The sequence below is a fragment of the Triturus cristatus genome, chromosome 2_1 (assembly GCF_964204655.1).
Source record: "Triturus cristatus chromosome 2_1, aTriCri1.1, whole genome shotgun sequence".
Classification (NCBI taxonomy): domain Eukaryota; kingdom Metazoa; phylum Chordata; class Amphibia; order Caudata; family Salamandridae; genus Triturus; species Triturus cristatus.
Genome location: NC_140581.1, coordinates 1,088,792,350 through 1,088,812,482, shown reverse-complemented (window position 1 = coordinate 1,088,812,482; position 20,133 = coordinate 1,088,792,350). Strand labels below are relative to the sequence as shown.

The 20,133-nt window shown below is 43.1% G+C and overlaps 1 protein-coding gene across 12 annotated transcripts in view; it reads left to right on the top strand.

Moving 5' to 3' along the window:
• ANKRD17 (ankyrin repeat domain 17) overlaps positions 1–20,133 on the top strand; it is a 1,008,651-nt gene that overhangs the window by 678,373 nt on the left and 310,145 nt on the right. For all 12 annotated transcript variants that reach the window (XM_085636371.1, XM_085636340.1, XM_085636333.1 and 9 more), the window contains one exon: positions 11,897–12,068. In XM_085636371.1, coding sequence (XP_085492497.1) covers positions 11,897–12,068 — 172 coding nt within the window. The remainder of the gene's footprint in view (positions 1–11,896; positions 12,069–20,133) is intronic.

Genomic DNA, 20,133 nt, shown 5'->3' with positions numbered 1-20,133 from the left:
TGGTGAATAATTACCATCTACAGGGGTACAAGTGTTTTTTTGTCCCCGCCCGAAAATCCAGATAAGGGAGAGCAATGGGCGGTTTGTCCATCTACGTAGATTTAGACCTCCCAGGCTCCTGGTCCTCCCCAGATTGGAACTCACATGGGATTCAGGTAGTTCGGTTCCTTGGAAAGGGGTTAAGATTTTCTGTTTTTAACATCTATAACACTGAGATAGTAAACAACCATATCCCGCTACTAGCTGAACTAGACCATAGGCTGGGACAAGAAACAACATTCCAAAATAAGGGGCCGCCGCACGGGCTGCTTTTAGTGGGAGACTTTAATTGCCACCTCTGTCCGGCACTGGTCAAGGTAAACACAGACTGGTCACAATGCCCAATGGAGAAGGGGCCGCATTTTTCTCATACGCCTACTGGGTTGGCTCTTAGGTTGCTTCGGCTTAAGTACGACTTAGAGCATACCATTAATATGATAGACCCACAGTCGGATGGTACACTTCTACCAACTTTCAAGGGCAGGGGTTGCTCATCTATTATAGATTATATTCTGGCCTCGAGATCCCTGATAAACAAAATAATCAGTGTAGGGATAGATTGGAGCAGTTTCAGTGACCACAATCCCCTTGTTTTGATGCTCTCGTATAGGGTGGGTGCTGGAACTAGAGTCCACCGCTCAATTGAGGAGAGGGTCACAGATCAAGGTAGGAGACTGAAATGGTCCAAAATAGATGGGGTAAAGTTTTATAAAATTTTGGGTGACAAGGGCCTACTGGCCATTAACGACTGTCTAGACCTAGAAGTCCAGGGACCAAGGGTACTGGAAGCATTTGACCAGATCGCTAACCTGGTCGATGGCCTACTTAGGACCAGTGCGCCCACACGTAATCTGGTAAATCCCCGGTGGTTTGATAAAGACTGTTCTAAGGCATTGAGGGAGTTGAAATGCTCCCTTAAGCTAAAACCAAGGGACCCTCAAAAAATCAAGGTATGCAGAGAAAAATATAAAAAAGAGACCAAAAGGAGGAAACTTGCCCTGCAGGCAGAAGCTTGGGCAGACTTAAGAGAGGCAGGCGAAAGAAGGGATCTAGCGGGATTTTGGAGAATCATTAATAAACCGACCTTTCAAGAAAATGATTCCCCAGAGATAGGGGTTTACATCCTCCCGGAGCAGTGGGTCACACACTTTAGGGGTCTATATAACCATGAGCCCGGTATCCATGTAGAGTCACCCGTAACCACAAGTCAGGTTCCCTCGGTAGTATTCACTCTTAAGGAGATTACTGCAGGGATGGAGGGTCTGACTAAAAATAAAGCCCCGGGGCCGGATGGAATTCCCCCTGACCTGTTTCTTAGTAATATAGAACTATGGGCCCCGCTGATGACCAGGGTCATAAATACTGCGACCACTTGTGGCCTGCCGCCATCCTGGTCTAAAGCGATCATCGTGCCAATCTTCAAAAAGGGCAATAGGGATGACCCCAAGTGCTACCGGCCCATTTCCCTGATTGACGTATCGGCTAAACTTTTGGGTAGGGCAATCCTCAACAGACTGTCTGAGTGGACCGAAGAGAATAACACCTTCTCGGACACTCAATACGGGTTTAGGACAGGGAGGTCCACCAGTGACCAATGCCTGAACCTTTACATGCTGACTGCCAAATATACTCTGGCCAGTGATGAACCCATTTATATGGGATTCATGGATCTGGCAGCAGCATTCGATCACTTCAATAGAGGAAAGCTGTGGGATATGATGTCAAGCATGGGGATTGAGAGTGGTTTAATTACCATATTAAGGGAATTACACAGCGACACCACGGCCAAGGTTCGATTTAATAGGGAGGGAAGATTGTCTGACTCTTTTCCCTGTAAGAGTGGAGTCAGACAAGGTTGCATTCTTGCCCCTTTTTTGTTCTCCCTTTATATCAATAACCTGGAGCAGTTCCTTTTGGGGTTAAAGGCAGATTCCCCAAGGGTCGGGGCGCGGCATATTCCTATTCTGCTTTACGCAGATGATGCGGTTCTGCTTGCACGCACAACCCGAAGCTTACAAATCCTGATAGACGGGTTTGTTAGGTTCATGAGTACACTGGATCTATCTGTCAACCTGGGCAAATCATATGTACTCCTGGCCGTCAAAAAACCTTCCTCTAAATTTACTTATACAAAAGGCACCCATACTTTAGAGGAGGTCAAAACGTTCTCTTATCTTGGAGTAACCTTTGATGGTGTTTTGCAGTTTAACTCCCTAGTGGCGGAACGTTGTAGCAAAATGATTGCCTCTAATGGGGCTATAGCTGGATATGGAAGGAGGCTAGGTAGATGGAGCCCGTAACAGGTGATGAACTTGTATGGCTCCGTATCATGCTCCAAAGTAATCTATGGGGCAGAAGTATGGGGCTTTGTGAACACCACTAGAATCCAACAGGAAGAAAACAAATATCTGAAATCTATCCTGAGGGCACCACCAAGTACCGCTGGAATCATAGCTCATAGGGAGCTAGGGAGACCATACTTGGATGACCTGTTAAAACTTAGGCCAATTGTGGCCTGGCTAAAAATATGGGTTAATCCAGATGCGCATCTAAGCAGAGAAATTTTATTGGACTGCTTAGATAGGGCCCATTGTATGCGCATCCCCTGGCTTAAATATGTAAGAAACACCCTTGAAGATTTAGGCTTTGGAAACCTCTTCACGAACCCCACAACAATTTCAGCCCAGCACAAGAAACAAGTAGGGGAAATTTTCCTAGAGCGGAAAACCCAATGTAGAGCTGAGGCTGAAGGTGTTAAAAAGACTGTGAGGGCTCATAATTTGGTAAAGAGTGTGGAGGGTATGGAGCCTTATCTGCATCTTGTGCATAATGCACAGGATAGATTTCTTATGTGCCGTTTTAGACTGAATTTACTTCCTTTTATGTTGGCCTCACCAGCAGGTTTCACCACGTCAATTGAGCAGAAGGGACCCTGCGGCTGCGACAACAGGTCTCCGCAGGATTCCCTCCATTTTGTTTTGCTCTGTCCCTATTTCTCTATGCCCAGGCGCAGATTTCTTGTAATTATTTAAAAAAAAGCCCAACAGGAACGTGCCAGGGACGCATTAGTCTTTTTGCAAAAAGCCTCTGATCCACTAACATTGTGCTGTATTATGAATTTTATTAAGGTTGCGGTCCGACTAAAGATGACTAGGGGAGAGGAATGAAAGACTTTGGATTTTCTATTTTTATGACCCTGTATGTCGGTATCTCTATTTGCACTAACTCGGTATAAGGATCTCGATTAATGTTTAATGATTTTTTACCCATGTATATATATGTGCTTTTATGGTGTTTTTTAATCACCGAATAAAGATTCTTAAAAAAAAAAAAAAAAAGTCAGTCATTGACAGTAAATTGAGTCGTGAAATATGTAGATTGTGTGCAGTTCCCTTACCACTTGCACTGTAGTGAATGAGTTTAGGTAAACTAGGGATAGTGGTGCTTGTCTAGAATCACACTGTGAGTTAGTGTGTATTTGGGATCATTGTGAGAGAAGCATTTGGTAACATCATGTATTTACTGAGAGATAACTGTTTTAAAACCGGTCATGTTGTGAAGTTTTAGTAGCATTAGAAGCCAGTCTTTGCTTATGCGTTGATTAAATGAGTCATGCTTTGACACTGATGTGCTGTACTTAAATATGTAGATTGTGTGTAGTACCATTAACTCTTCTAGACTAGTGAATGAGTTTTGGTAAACTCCTAGGATAGTGTTGCTTGTCTAAAATCACACTGCGAGTCTGTGTGCATTTGGGTAAGGATTGTGAGAGAAGCATTTGGTAACATCGTGTATTTGCTGAGAGATAACTGTTTTAAAACCGGTCATGTTGTCAAGTTTTAGTAGCATTAGAAGCCAGTCTTTGCTTATGCTTTGATTAAATGAGTCAGGCTTTGACACAAAAGTGCAGTCCTGAAATATGAAGATTGTGTGCAGTTCCCTTACCACTTCCACAGTAGTGAATGATTTTTGGTAAACTCCTAGGTATAGTGGTCGTTCTCTAGAATCACACTGAGAGTCTGTGTGCATTTGGGAAGCACTGTGAGAGAAGCATTAGGTAACATCGTGTATTTTTTAGCAGATAACTCTTTTAAAACCTGTCATGTTGTCAAGTTTTAGTAGCATTAGACGCTAGTCTTTGCTTATGCATTGATAAAATGAGTCCGGGTTTGACACTAAGGTGCAGTACCATGTACTATTCTGTTCACTGTGGCAGAACTGAAAATTTAAAAGTTTTACCTAAGCACTGTCCTAGAAGTAGTCTGATTATTTAGTCAGTTTCTAAGTACCAAATAGATTGCTTCAAATGTCTATGCAGTATGCATGTAGTGTTCTAACATACTATTCACTTGTCTTTTACACCTTCAATTCCCTAGTCAGTATCCATACACTTCCAGGAAACACCCTGTCACTTCCTTTGAAGTCCTCTAGAGACCCATTCAAGAGCATGTACTAATCCATTCACTGCGCCAAACCCTAATAAATTCCCCCAGGCACTCTCCTTGCAGTACTCTAATCATTCAGTCAGTACCCAAGTACTCATCCAGTGACCCAGGCCTTAGTATATGGACTGCTTCAAACCCCTATCCACTATGCATGCAGTCCTCTAACCACCTACACAATTGTCTTTCACACCTTCAATTCCCTAGTCAGTATCCATACACTTCCAGGAAACACCCTGTCACTCCCTTTGCAGTCTTCTAGTGACCTATTCAGCATCATGTACTAATCCATTCACTGTGCGAAAACTCAAACACTTATAAATTCACCAAGATACTATCTTTGCAGTACTCTAATCATTCAGTCAGTGCCTAAGTATTCATGCACTGAGCCAGGCCTTAGCACATGGACTGCTTTAAACCCCTATCCACTATGCATGCAGTCTTCTAACCACCTAGACACTTGTCTTTCACACTTTCAATTTCCTAGTCAGTATCCATACAGTCCAGCAAACATTTTGTCACTGCCTTTGCTCTCCTCTAGTGACCCATTCAGTACCAAGTACTAATCCATTCTCTGTGCGAAAAGCCTAGCACTTATAAATTCACCTAGGCACTCTCCTTGCTGTACTCTAATCATTCAGTCAGTACCCAAGTAGTCATGCAGTGAGCCAGGCCTTAGCACATGGACTGCTTTAAATGCCTATGCAGTATGGATGCAGTCCTCTAATCACCTACACAGTTGTGTTTCACACCTTCAATTCCCTAGTTAGTATTCATACTCTTCTAGCAAACACCCTGTCATTCACCCAGTGTGTCTCCTTATAGTACTGTAATCATTTAGTCAGTTAGCATGTAGAGTTTTAGTGAGGTAGGCTTAAGGGCATGAACTGCTTCAAAGTAGTATGCACTATGCATGTAGTGTTTTAACCATCGTCACACTATAAATAAATATTTTAAAGCGGCAACATTTACAGTTTTTGTAAGGCAAACTTATAAAATGTTGTTAGCTGTAGGCATTTTATATATCTGTGATTTGTTTCTTGTGGTATTTTGTTGAGAATAGCATGTTGTTGTTTTTTTTAACAATCTTTCTGATTTTTCAGGTCTGTCGTCGACATCAATGGTCCCCACAGGAGTGTTCCGCCTTGTTGTTTTGTATTATTGTTGATACATTTTGTTTATTAGTTTATCGTTCATATATATGTTAATAAAAAAATTAAGTTTGAAAAAAAAATTAATAACGTTTTTGGTTGTTCTCTTAACTGCTGTGTGACTCTTTCTTGTTCTTATTACTGTTATTTAATGGAGTCCACCATGGTGTTAAATTTTGGGGCACTTATCGCTGGAATACTGGTGATATCTGCAGTTTGCACCAACTTCTGAATAGTGTGTTAGATTTATCTCAACTTTACTTCCGTTAAAGTGCTGATAATAAAATGGAGACTAGCCGTTCCCGTGCAAAAAGACACGAGGTGCACTTTTCCGATTTATTCTAAATACTAAAATCCTGTATTGAATTGCACTGAGGTATTGGCTGCACTTAACAGTGTACACACAAAATCTATTAAGAAATCTCATTGTATTTATATTGATTGGGAATAGTGCGTCAGGTGCTGGATCTTGACAAGATACACTGCTCAGTTCGTATATTGTTCACACGAAAAAAATCACATCACAACTTTCACACCAATTGCAATGCGAAACAAATTCCGGCGATAAGACACGTTAGCACCAGGGATTTTACACCTGCATTCTGCTGGTGCTAAGCAGGACAACTACCTGCACCATGAAAGGGAACACAGCCAAGAGCCACACCAGAACACCCACAGGTGCCATAGAGTCAATGTGCATGATACAGGGATGCCCATGAGGGCCAGAAGACTCATCTCAACAACTCCAGGACTGCCAATGCCCCCCAAACCCACATCTTAGCAAGTGTGTCCCTGTGGTCATTGTCTTAGCATGATAGGCACGAGCCCTGCAACATCACAGTGTGCTGTCACCTCAGCGTTGGCAGTGAGCCTGGACGTGCATCTACGCACGCATCCTCCTGCATGCACAACTGGCGTGTGCTGGTCTGGGGTTCACAGGTCAGTGCAGGGGTGTGCCTATCCGGCAAGGGGAATGGGGTGTCTTGGACATGTCCGTGTACAGGAAGTGCGGTAAGTGTGTCTCTGTGTTCTAGTGTGGCCTGCTACAAGAGCCGCAGCAGTCGACGTTGTAAAGTGGCATGCACCACCTCCAAATGGCACTGTGATGTTGTAGTTGGAATGTAGCAGGACATACGCAAATAGGCATTACAATGGTGTGCCGTACGAGTGCATGAGATACAACAGCGCACCGTACAAAAGTGTGGGGTCTCGTGGGAGGGAGAAGCAGCTGCTTGACAACATAACACACAGTGAACTCGACCATGTGCCACATGCTGGGCATCTCATCCATGATGACCACGGTTGCAGACATCCCACAACACTAACGACTGGCCTTTGTACACATCCTGTATGAATGCAGCGTGGTTTTCACTTCTATGCTCGTTCAGTGGTGTGATGTTGGTGGGTTGTGTGACTTGTGCTCTTTGTTGGTGTGTTTCATTTTGGCCATTTAGTCTATATGTGTGTTGTACTTAATTATGCATGTGTGCCATTCTGCCCATCTCCCCCCTCCCCCCACTCCCTGCTTCTTCCTCTTCCTGGTGCTGTTGTGTCAATAATTTTGTTGCTCCACACATAAATGCATGTAAAGAATAAATTAGAATAGTTCCTTGATTCTTTTCGGTTTCAAAACTTCTCTATTGGTTTCTTTTTAATTTTCCATATGAACGTTTTTTTTAATATTGAACAACACATAGAAGTCAGAAGTGCAACGTATTCTATCAACACACTTTCTAGAACAATCTACAACACGTGCAGGTTAAAAGTTCATAAATTTTTTTAAACTTAACGATATTTTTTTGCAACATTTTCTTGAACATTTAACGACACGTGCAGGTTAAAACTTCACGATTGTTTTAAGTTCGAACAGTGCCTTCCAAATGCAAGTAGCAGGTGTGGTTGAGCTGAGCAAATTTTATCCTATGATATGTACTCCACGTTGAAACTGCTTTTTCTTAACCAATCACAAAGATGCTTTTCCACAAAACTAATGTGAACCCTACTTTTAAAAAAGAATGATTTTCATGATATCTTTAGAGATAAGTTATAGATAGGAATTAGCATTTAAAAAACCTTTGAAATTCACTGAAAAAAAACCATAGGTTTCGTGCACGTTATAGTTAGGAATCAGCATTTAAAAAAATCTTAGAAATTCACTAAAAAAACCATAGGTTTCAGGGGCGTTATAGTTAGCTGGATATTTCCCTCGTACAAAACCCTAGAAATTCCCCTGTTATAGTTTGTTCAGCTAACTATAACTCGCGCCCCCGCAATGCACTGCTGATGACATCACTGATGACATCACTGATGACATCACTGATGACATCACTGATGACATCACTGATGACATCACTGATATCTCAAATGACATCACTGATATCTCAAATGACATCACTGATATCTCAAATGACATCACTGATGACATCATCCATTGAGTATGTGTTTCTGAACAGTTTTAATATTTTTAATATATATAGGGAAAGGCCTGTTGAAGAATAAGTGGGTGTACAAGTGTGTGAATGGATGATTTTCTGGGTGCGTAACTGACTCTAAGTGAGTCATTAAATGTATCTTACTGCAGACTAGTGACTAAACTGTGTGAATGTCTGTGTCTGTGTGTTAGTGTATAAGTGGCTGCATGGTTTTGTGAATAGCTATATGAGTGTCTATATGGGTTATTGATTGGTTGTCTGAGTATCTGTATGGGTGCCTGAGTGTTTGTGTGGGTAGGGTGTGTGTGACTCTGTGACTAGATGTGTGAGTGGGTGATTCTATGGGTGCATGGTTTTAAGAGTGCATCTGTGATGGACTGTATGGTTGGGTGACTGTATGTAAGGGTGTGTTAGTGACTGAATGTATATCTCAGTTGTACGTGTCAGTAACTACATATGTGAAACGCAGTGTATATGTGTGTAAGAGTATATAACTATATGTGAGAGTGTGTGATTTTGTGAGTGGCTGTATGCGCCATAGTGCAAGGATATCTGTGTCATGTGCTGTTAGTTTTTCTGCAGGAAGACACAGAATGTGTTAGTATTTTTATGAGTAAGTGAACTTGAGTGTTTTTAACTGTATAGGTGAGTAAATTTTACTGTGATTAATTATTTGCATGACTGACTAGATGTGTCAGTACCTCAATGGATAATTGGCGGTGTGTGAGTGTCTTTATAGGTGTATAAATGCACAGAGTGACTACGTAGGAGTGACTGTACAGGTGAGTGAGTGGACATGTATGTAGACCTAAAAGTCAATGAGTGGGTGTGTAGTTATTGGTATTGGAGTATCTATGGTTGTCAAAATGGCCGTTTGAAATTTTGAGTCGGTGTATCAAAGGTTATATTAGAGTGTGAGAAGGTGCACTAATTTGTCACATGGATGATGTCATCAGTGATGTCACTGACCATGTCACAAGTGATGTAATATGTGACGTCATCAGCAGTGCATTGCAGGGGCGCGAGTTATAGTTGGCTGAACTAACTATAACAGGGGAATTTCTAGGGTTTTGTACGAGGGAAATGTCCAGCTAACTATAACGCCCCTGAAACCTAAGGTTTTTTCAGTGAATATATATATATGGTAAATCAGACGAGCGATCATATTTCGTCTGATTTGCCGTCAGATTTCGGTTCTGTCTTGTTTACCTTGCAGTCAAATATTCTAACTGGATACAGCTTTCGGACAGTTACGTGGCTTGGACTGTTATTCATCTTGATCTATTGGGCCAAGTGTGGTCGTAAGTGCTTGCTGTTACCAAGGTTTATTTTCCCGTGATTTCTTTTAGGCTGTTGGTAGTAGCAGCCTCTCAGGATAGCATTATCTTAATTCTAAGTCACACACGGTGCGTTACTGAAGGGGCGAGCTTCATTCTTTTTTTTTTTTTTTTTTTTTTGCTGTATTTCAATATTCTGTTGTGTAGAAATCTTGGGCTAGTTTTTCAGTTGCATTTTATCTATACATTTATATGGTTTATACATAGGGGTAATGTTTCTCTGTTGTGCATATTTAGATATAACTCTGCTATATACAATAAGGCAAGATATGTATTAATTGTTTTGCCAAAAGGCAGGATATGTACTTTTTTTTTTTTGCGAATCATACTATGAGTTGGGGTTTACTTCTCTCTTCACTGTAAGATTATCTGTGACTGTAGGTCATACCTTGTAAATGTGTGTCTATATATATGTTTGGCTCTATATATGTACGTAGAGCACGGACTATACAGATTTGGGCATTTTTAGATCATTATTTATGAAAGATTCATAGATTTATTATTGCAATCTTTCCATCTCTATGGGTTCTGTGGTGGTCATTTTATCTAATGATGATTTCTTTAAAGATAGACTTGAACCTGAATTAGTTTTTGTACTTGGTCTGGTCCTTCTGACTTTATGATGAATGCGTTTATTCATCTAGGCTTTAATGTAGATGGTCGTGGAAGCTCTTTTCTAGAATTCTTGGGACAGGTTTTTTTTTTAATACTTCCTTACTGTGTAGGGAAAGGTAGTTTGCAGGGCATTTGTTATTGACTTTGGCCCTTCTAGTCCATAGGCTCATTTCACCCTATAGAGGTCATGTAGTACTGTTCTACTGTTTACTGTTGTCTTCTGAGAGTATAATTCAGCTTCCCTTGGGGCATGAATTTTTCTCCATGCCTGTATGAGTGCTTTATTCTCATTGTCTGTGGTCCTTGCCACGGTTTTTATAAGAAGCTCATGCTCTTTTTCATTGAATACCTACATAAGTCTGGTCTATTATTTTCGACTGGTTGGGTTTCTTTGAGAATGTTTGTAGGATTAGTTCACAAACCCTTATCCGGGTGGGTATAGCTATGATATTTATGTCAAAAGTTAAGGAATCTACAACTAGATGTCTCTATCAGATGAACAAGTGACTTAACTTTGGTAACACATTATCTGGTAGAGACATAGTTTAGCCGCAGATTCCTTAAATCCCTACCTATCCTCCCCGCTCTGCGAATGACCTGCGTTGTATGGGTTACACCCTTTTTCAGCACTGGTTTTTATACACCAGTAACACTATTTCATGTAGTGGTGTGATTTGACAAACAATTTGATCTTACCTTATGGATCTTGTCTTGGTATTACCAAACCGTTCATTTCTGCTTTCTAGCTATTGTTTCAAATATACATTGATCTATTTTGGCACAGTTTCAGCAGCCAGTTTCTATAGTGGCTCCACATAGTGGCCGGGAAGGTTTCACAGAAGAAACTGACGCACCAGAGGGGACTTGCATGACTCCACTGACGTCACAACTGGAGTCAAGGTCCTCATGGAGTCGTCCATGCCGCCCCCAGCTTGCAGAGGTACTGCTGAAAAATATCGAAATCCAGTCTGACTCCTGGGGAGATCTCAAAAGTTAAGGAATCTGGGGCTCAATTATGTCACTACCTGATAATGCGTTACAGCAGGTAAGTAACTTGCTCACTAAAGCTAAAAGGCTTCTACCAGTTCGCCCTAAAGCTCACTCTATTTGCAAGATAGGAGCTTCTATTGCATTTCTAGGGAACATTCCAATTGCTGATATTTGCAAAGCCGCAACATCGTCCAGTCCACACACATTCACAAAAGATTGTGTGGATGTATTTGCACACCAACAAGCCAATGTTGGCCAAGCTGTACTAAAAACGCTTTTTCAAACAACTGCAATCCCCCACGGTTTAACCACTGCCTAGGGAGAGGGACTTATGTGTATCTACAGCACACATGCTTCAAACAGATTGTTACTTAGACCTGTAGGCATTTGTTCTTGGCATGTAGTGCAGTAGATTCCCATGCAACCTCCCTCCTCCCCAAATCCCTATGTAGGTTGCAGTTTACATACTTTACATCCCATTACTCGCAAGGACATCTCATTACTGATACATACTACAATTCCATTCTCGCCTATCTGCGGCAAAACAATCTGGCAAGGGAATTGATGACCATGTGCAGTATTACCAAAAGGAGGAGTCAAACAGCCTTGTGACTCAAACTTCTTGGAACAGAAACAATTTGTAATCATCCGTGCCCAACACTAGATGGCACACTTATGCACAGCATGTGAATCTACAGCACTACATGCCAAGAACAGATACTTACAGGGTAAGTAACATAATCCATATGATGGAGTTTGCACACTGATACATTGTAGCTTTCAGCTACATAATTAAGTCATTGTTAAAATCAAAAATGAATCTGAGTATTTTTCTTGGAGTTTTAAGGTATGTTTAATGTTTAACACTGCAAGTGATTTCTCACCTTCAGCTTAGGGAAGAAAGCAGACGCCTTGCTTTAGCTGCTAAAAGAGAGAAAAGAAAGGAGAAACGACGAAAGAAAAAGGAGGAGCAAAGAAGAAAGCTGGAAGAGATTGAAGCGAAAAATAAAGAAAATTCTGAATTGCAAGCAGCCATAGAAAGAGAAAAGCAAAAGCTTGAAGGTTAGTATGTGTGTACGTTAATGTATCTAAATGGTGCTGTAGGTAATACTTTGTACTCCCTAGTAAAGTAGTATTGCACACATTCTTACTGTGGTTTTGAGTTGCCATTTTAATTGCAAAATTGATTTGCTTGCAGTTTTGATGGAAATGAGAAACCTTTGCTGAAAATAAATAGTATTATTGTGCTATTTATCAAAGGTCGTGGAAGCTTGCTGTTATATATTCATATTCTAGTTATATTGGGTTTGATAACCTCTGACTCATACAGCAAACTGTTTTGCATTTGTACTAAGTATTTTGTCAGCTTTTGGTGGGTCAGAGGCACACAGCAGGGGTCTTGCCTATCAGAGCCAAGGTTGCCACCCCTGGTGCTTTAGATCTATTTCAGCTTATAAGGATTCAGGCTGGGGATTTTAAAGCTATAACTATTTTCTTTAAGAATGTTCATATTGTCACCATCTTTTGGTGTCCAAGTCTTTCCCCCTAAAATTGTAAGCCATTCTTTGCTTTTGGTTCAATTTGTGTTTAAGCTTTTTTTAAACGTTTTTCTATTAAGGTAATTCAGGTCAGATTTATCCGTTTTTTTCCCACTTGTTTTGCAATGTTAAGGTGTAAGAAAGTGGCTCTGTATATACTGTTCCCAAATAGGTACTGTATGCACAGAGTCCACAGTCCCCAGAGGTATGGCAGAGGCTAAAGTTAGATATAACCTTACTCTCTAAAGTGGTCGCTTTGTCGTGCAGTAAGGCAGTATCGGGGGACAGTGTAAAGCATTTGTTGTACACACTCAGTCAGCAAATGCTCTCACACACTCAAGAACTGAACTCTAGGCCAATGGTTTTGTATCAAAATATATAGTTTTATTTTAGAACCAACAATAGGTATCAAAATATACTTTCTCATAATGAGATAAATACTTTCAATTGGCAATAGACTTTTGAATACAATAGATACAGTTGTTGCAATAGGCAACACAATTTCAAACACAATTATACATTGAGCTCAATGGGAATTTCTAGTTAAATGCAATTGATTCGTTTTTGTATTACTTTTGTTACCACAGGACTGGATCCTAGATTCAGTTCTGGAACATCTCCTGCAAACAGTTAAGTAAAAACGTTTTGGTTACAGTTGTGATTTTTAAGGAATATTATTGTATTTTAAAAGTTGACAAAACCTTTTTCACGTAGAATCACCAATGTTATCCTGTGGTTGGAAATTCACTTTGGTAAGTGGGGTTATTGTTACTTTTTCTAACTCAGTGTTGGATCCTGGATCCAGCACTGGTGCATCTCCTGTAAACAGTTGAAAGAATGTGTTTTTGTTATACAGGAGATTTTAAACTAATATTTGTAAGTTTGCAAAATCGACACTTGGAAGAATTTCTGGTGAGAACCAGGGAATGTTATCCTATGGAGGAAAATCAAGTTGTAGGTAAGTATAGTTGTAATTATCCAGTATTGGGGTATCTTTCATAGATTCACATGCCTGAATCATTCCCCGTCGCCGAGGCGGGAGTCCCCGGTAAATAAAAAAGTAGTGCCAAAATGCTAGTAGCAGTAGTAGGCCCAAAGAAAAGGCCCAAAGCCTGTATCTTAGCAGCCTATCTACCTCATTATGCAAAAAGAACCAAGAATTTGGTAACAACCAATCAGACACCAGCACCCTTCTAGAACCCTCTCAGCAGAGCCAGTTCTCCTCAGATTTTCACCGCACGTCGTGTGGAAGGGAGTTTCCCTTAGTGCCTCTCAGTTTTTCTTTCAACTTGCTTCAGCATGTCAGACAAGAAGGCTTTATTTAAGTCCTGCAGGACCTGCACCAAGAAGAGAGTCCATGTTGATGATCAACATGTAGACTGCATCTACTGCCTCTACCCTAAACATGAGGCAAAAGATTGCAAGATTTGCCGCACCTTCCCTACAAAAACTCTCAGGGATAGGGAGGCGAGAGTGCTTTTGTGGCTTAAATCCTCTTCGGCTGAGGAGGATGACAAAGCCTCTACTTCTAGCAAGAGAGCTAGATCGCAGGACAGCTCTTCCAGCGATGGGAAGAAGCGTCAGAAATCGCATCATTCTACTTCTGATGCGCACTCTCCTCAGGAATCTACAGTCAAGCAAACTGTGAGTAAAAGCCTTTCAAAATCTTTGGCTTACTCTCAATCTTCAGTTTCTGTCACCTCGTCTGCTTCTTCATTGACGCAAACATTCACGACGACGGCGCTTACCTCACCTATTATGTCTACGAAGGTTACTATCCTCTCAAAGAAGCCCACCGTCGAGGGGTCGTCGACGAAGTCCTCGTCGACGAAGTCAGCAGTACCGCCGTCGACGATTCCGCCATTAAAAAGCCTGTCGACGTCGAGCTCGTCGACGAAGAGCTCGTCGACGAAGATTCCATCGTCGACGAAGATCCCGTCGACGAAGAGCTCGTCGACGTCGAGCCCGTCGACGAAGAGCTCGTCGACGAAGATTCCATCGACGAAGACCCCGTCGACGAAGACCCCGTCGACGTCGAGCCCGTCGACGAAGGGCTCGTCGACGAAGATACCATCGACGTCAAGCCCGTCGACGACGGCTCCGTCGACGACGAGCCAGTCGACGACGAGCGCACCATCTACGATACCGTCGACGATCCCGTCGACGATCCCGTCTACCACAGCCCCGTCGACGACGACCTCGTCGACGATGATTTCTACTCCAGTTTCCACCAGGACTTTTCAACTAAAGTCTTTTCAAAGGCAGGATATTTCACCGCTTACTCCCTCGCATCTCCTGGAAACTTATGTTGAAGATGATGATTATGTGGATGACGAGGACGAAGGGCCCTTTGGGGTTGCTCGCCACCCTTCGGAACTGCACATTAAATGTCAGGAGGACGATGAGGATGAGGATTATCAAGGGCATTACTATCAGGAAGACATAATCGTTCCGCACCATAGACCCTGCTACACACAAACTCGTAGGAATGAGATGTCACATCTGCCCCCTACGTTGATACAAGACCTACAGGCCATGCTTGCAGATTATAAGCAGCGTTTTCCACCGCAGCCAAATGTTCCACAGGTTCCACAGACTGCGCCGCAGCCGGACCCATTGCCTCTGCCTGAGGGTCCAGCCCCAATGCCTCAACTGCCTGATCCTCCACAGGACGCACATCAGGATACAACCTCGGAGGAGGAATACGAAGAGGGCGAGTTGCCAGACCCAGCAGACCCTTGGGATTCATATATAATCCCTATGCCTTCGCCACCTACCCCTCTACCATCTGATTCGCCTCCAGAAGATATAGGGGGGTTCCATAACCTTATGCAGCGAGCTGCGACCAGGTTCAACTTGCCGGTTACCATTGAGCAGTCTGACTGTTTTCTGCATGATTTTAAGGAGGAGTCAAGGAAGGTTACGAGAGCTATCCCTATCATTGACTATATTTGGAAAGAAGGGGTTAAAATCATGAAAAACCCGGCATCAGTACCAGCGGTGCTTCCACGGATTGACAAAAAATACCGTGCTCCAGCCGACAGTCCCTCTTGTCTCACTGGTCAACCGCGTCCAGACTCGGTTATATCTCAGGCAGCCCAACAAAAGTCTAAGAATCCGGCAGCACCGGTCACTACACCACCGGATAGGGAAGGACGCCGACTGGATCTAATTGGGAAAAAATTTTCAACTATGGCAGCTGCTTTCATCAGGGCAGCCAATTCCCTAGCGATAATTGGGCGTTATGACCGCCAGATGTGGTCAGAAATGGCAAGCTTTATCGACCTCATCCCAGAGGATAACAGGCAAGACGCTCGAAAGATTTTGTTGGAGGGTGAGCGTGCAGCCTCAGAGACTATCGACTGCGCACTAGATATTGCGAATACTAACTTTCGCCAGTTGGCTGGGGCTGCGGTTCTTAGGCGCCAGGGTTGGCTGAAAGCTACCACGTTCAGACCAGAGGTCCAGACAAAAATATTGGACATGGCCTATGATGGCGAATCATTGTTTGGAAAGCACATAGATGATGCGCTCCAAGCAATTAAAACGGATACCGATACTGCAAGATCGTTGGGCTCCTTACAATACAAAAGAGGTACCTTCAGAGGAGCAAGGGGCCGTGGATTTTCTTCCAGAGGAAGTTATCATACCCAACAAAATAGGTACCAGCCTCAGTATCGGCAATCATATCAGTCTTCCTACAGACAGACCAATACATCTGGTTTCTCTCGTCAAGGCGGACGAAAAAGATCGCAGAATCAGGGAAGAGACACCTCACGGAAGCAATGATTTCTGCAGGGCGCCTTTCACTCCTTTTCCCCTCCCTGTGGGTGCAAAAATTTCAACTTTTGCGACCAGGTGGCAAGAAATTACGTCGGACCAGTGGGTTCTGGACCTGGTTCACAACGGTCATACCTTAGAGTTTGTCACCAAACCACCCAACAAACCACCCAAGGGACCCCCTCCCCCTCGTCTTCACTTACTATTCAAGGAAGCTTTAACAATGCTCCTCAAGAACGCAATCGAGAAGGTTCCTGCGCTTCAAAAGGGGACAGGTTTCTATTCCCGCTTTTTTCTCATCAAGAAGAAATCAGGGGAGTGGCGCCCAATCTTAGACCTTCGCAATCTGAACAGATTCCTCAAGAAGCAGGGATTTCGCATGGTCACTCTGGCGGAAATTCTAGGTTGCCTCAACGAGGGAGATTTTCTAGCTTCCTTAGATATGGAAGACGCTTACTTTCACATCCCAATACATCCGAAGCATCGCAAGTATCTTCGCTTCACAGTGGCTGGCGCCCATTACCAGTTCAAGGTGCTCCCGTTTGGGTTAAAATCTGCCCCAAGGATCTTTACGAAGTGCCTAGCTCCAGTGGCAGCAGTGTTGCGCTCCCAAGGAATCCAAGTCTTTCCGTATTTAGACGACTGGCTAATAAAGGGTCCTTCGGAAAGATCAGTCAAGACTGCTGTGACAACATCTCTTCGTCTGTTCCATTCTCTGGGGCTTACGATCAACAGGAGCAAATCTCAATTACAACCAAGGCAGATCCTTCCTTTTTTGGGCGCGCTGTTAGATACCGTCCGCTGCAAGGCATTCTTGTCTCACGAACGGCAGGTTCGTCTTCAAAACTTAGCAATCCGAATTTCCAAAAGAAAGTCAGTTTCTGTCCGGATGTTCGCGTCGCTGCTAGGGATGTGCTCCTCTGCAATACACCTCGTTCCTCTGGCGCGGCTCCGCATGCGACCCTTGCAGGAGGAGTTACACCTTCAGTGGCAGCAGGTGAAGGGCACCTTCGACGACATCATCAGAGTCACTTCAGGCATGAAGAGCGCTCTACGTTGGTGGTCCCATGTTCCCAACTTATCAGAAGGACTTACTTTCATTCAGAAAATTCCAGACTTTGTCCTCACTACCGATGCTTCCATGGAAGGATGGGGAGGTCATCTCCAAGATTTACAGATACAGGGGAAGTGGTCCCCAGAGTACAAAAACAAACACATCAACAGTCTGGAATTGCGAGCAATTTTTCTGTCTCTGCAAGCTTTCCTTCCAAGGATTGCAGGTTCTTCGGTTCTGATTCGAACCGACAATACTACCAGCATGTTCTACGTGAACAAACAAGGAGGAACAAGATCAGCAACTTTGTCCACGGAAGCTCAGGAGTTGTGGGAATGGGTCACACTCCACAACATAACCCTCAGAGCAGAACATGTCAGAGGTCTCTGCAATACATTAGCGGACACGCTCAGCAGATCCCAATCAGATTGCCACGAATGGGAGCTAGAGCAAGCTCAGGTGCTCAGAATATTCAGAGCTTGGGGAACACCACCGCTGGATTTGTTCGCCACGAAGGAGAACAAGAAATGCCGCTTCTATGCCAGCAGATACCCTCAACAGGGCTCAAGGGGGAATGCCCTGTCCATGCGATGGTCAGGGATTTGTGCTTACGCTTTTCCCCCGATACCCCTGATACCGAGGGTCATACGCAAGATGAAGTTGGAGGGCTGTCGTCTCATCTTGATTGCACCCAGATGGCCACGCCAATACTGGTTTCAGGAGCTCCTATTGCTATCACAGGACCAGCCGATCAGTCTTCGCCCGACGCCCACAATGCTGTCAAGGAACAAGGGTCAGGTTCTCCACCCGGACCCTCAGTCCCTACATTTACACGCATGGCTCCTGACTTCTTAGAGTTTAAGGACCTGGATATCCCTCAGGACTGTAGGGATATATTAACAAAATCACGAGCTCAGAGCACGATAAAAACTTACCGTCTAAAATGGAAACGGTTTTGCTGCTGGTGTGAAGCAAACCAGGTGCACCCGGTGGATGACCCTGCAGAGAAGATCCTTCCTTACTTGTTACACCTGGCAAGATCTGGGCTTTCTTTCCCTTCAGTCAAGGTCCACTTAGCTGCACTTTCAAGATTCAGAAGGGGTGCTCATGGCCCTTCTCTTTGTTCATCCTCTTTAATTAAACAGTTTATGAAAGGACTATTCCGAGAGTTTCCTCCGGTCAGACTTCCGCCACCGGAATGGGAACTCAACACAGTCCTATTACAGTTAATGAAGCATCCATTCGAGCCCATCCACAAGGCTGACCTAAAATTCCTTACATGGAAGGTTGCTTTACTTCTGGCTTTAACATCAGCTCGAAGAGTGAGTGAGATTCAGGCGTTTACTGTAAAGGAACCTTTTCTACGCTTCACTCAAGACTACGTGCACCTCCGAACTAATCCAACGTTTATACCTAAGGTGCCTTCACAATTTCATCTTAATGAACCAGTGACGTTAAAGACTTTCTTTCCTAATCCATCCACCCCAGTGGAACGAGCCTTACATTCTCTCGATATCAAGAGATGTCTTAAATTCTATCTTCTGAAAACAAAGAACCTCAGAAAGTCTGATCAATTATTCGTGGCTTATGGCCAAACTACTCTGGGAAAGGCGGTTACAAAATCCACCATTGCCAGATGGATAGCATCTACAATACTTTTCTGCCATGACAAGGCTCACAGGCCTCTGTTGAGGAAACCCAAGGCCCATTCCACGAGGACAGTAGCAGCGTCTACAGCATTGTTTGCTGGTGTGACTCTAGAAAATATCTGCCGTGCTGCGACATGGAAAAATGTACACACGTTTACCAGACATTACTGCCTCCAATCTACGCATCGTGATGATGCAGCAGTTGGGCAAGCTGTACTACGACATCTGTTTCTTTGAGATACCTTCAGGTACCCTTTTTTCATATTTTAATATGTAAGATGTTGATATCTATAATATAACAATGCAATGTGTTACATTGATGATTTGCTTTCATGTTAACATGTTTTTCTCTTTATAGATGGCATATTTTGAATTTTAAGATCTTTTCTTATACCTCTTGTTACAAGCTGTGGATGCAATTAGGGAGTATCAGCACTAGTCTCCCGCCATCCGCAAACGACTGTATACTTGGTATACTGCTCGCTATTCTGATTCAGGCATGTGAATCTATGAAAGATACCCCAATACTGGATAAGAAAACAAGTTACTTACCTGTAACTACAGTTATCCAGTATTGGTATCTTTCATAGATTCACATGCACCCACCCTCCTCCCCGTAGAGTCAGTTCTATATAATTTGGGACGTTCACTTCCCACTTGTGCTACGAAAATCTGAGGAGAACTGGCTCTGCTGAGAGGGTTCTAGAAGGGTGCTGGTGTCTGATTGGTTGTTACCAAATTCTTGGTTCTTTTTGCATAATGAGGTAGATAGGCTGCTAAGATACAGGCTTTGGGCCTTTTCTTTGGGCCTACTACTGCTACTAGCATTTTGGCACTACTTTTTTATTTACCGGGGACTCCCGCCTCGGCGACGGGGAATGATTCAGGCATGTGAATCTATGAAAGATACCAATACTGGATAACTGTAGTTACAGGTAAGTAACTTGTTTTCTTACTTTTCAGGGTCAGTGCTGGGCACCAAGATCCAGCACTGGGATCTCTCCTGATAACAGATGAGCAAATTCGTTTACGTAATTCGGCTGATTTTAGATGAATATTTTAAAGTTTCAAAACTCGACACTTAGAAGAATTTCCAAGTGAAACCA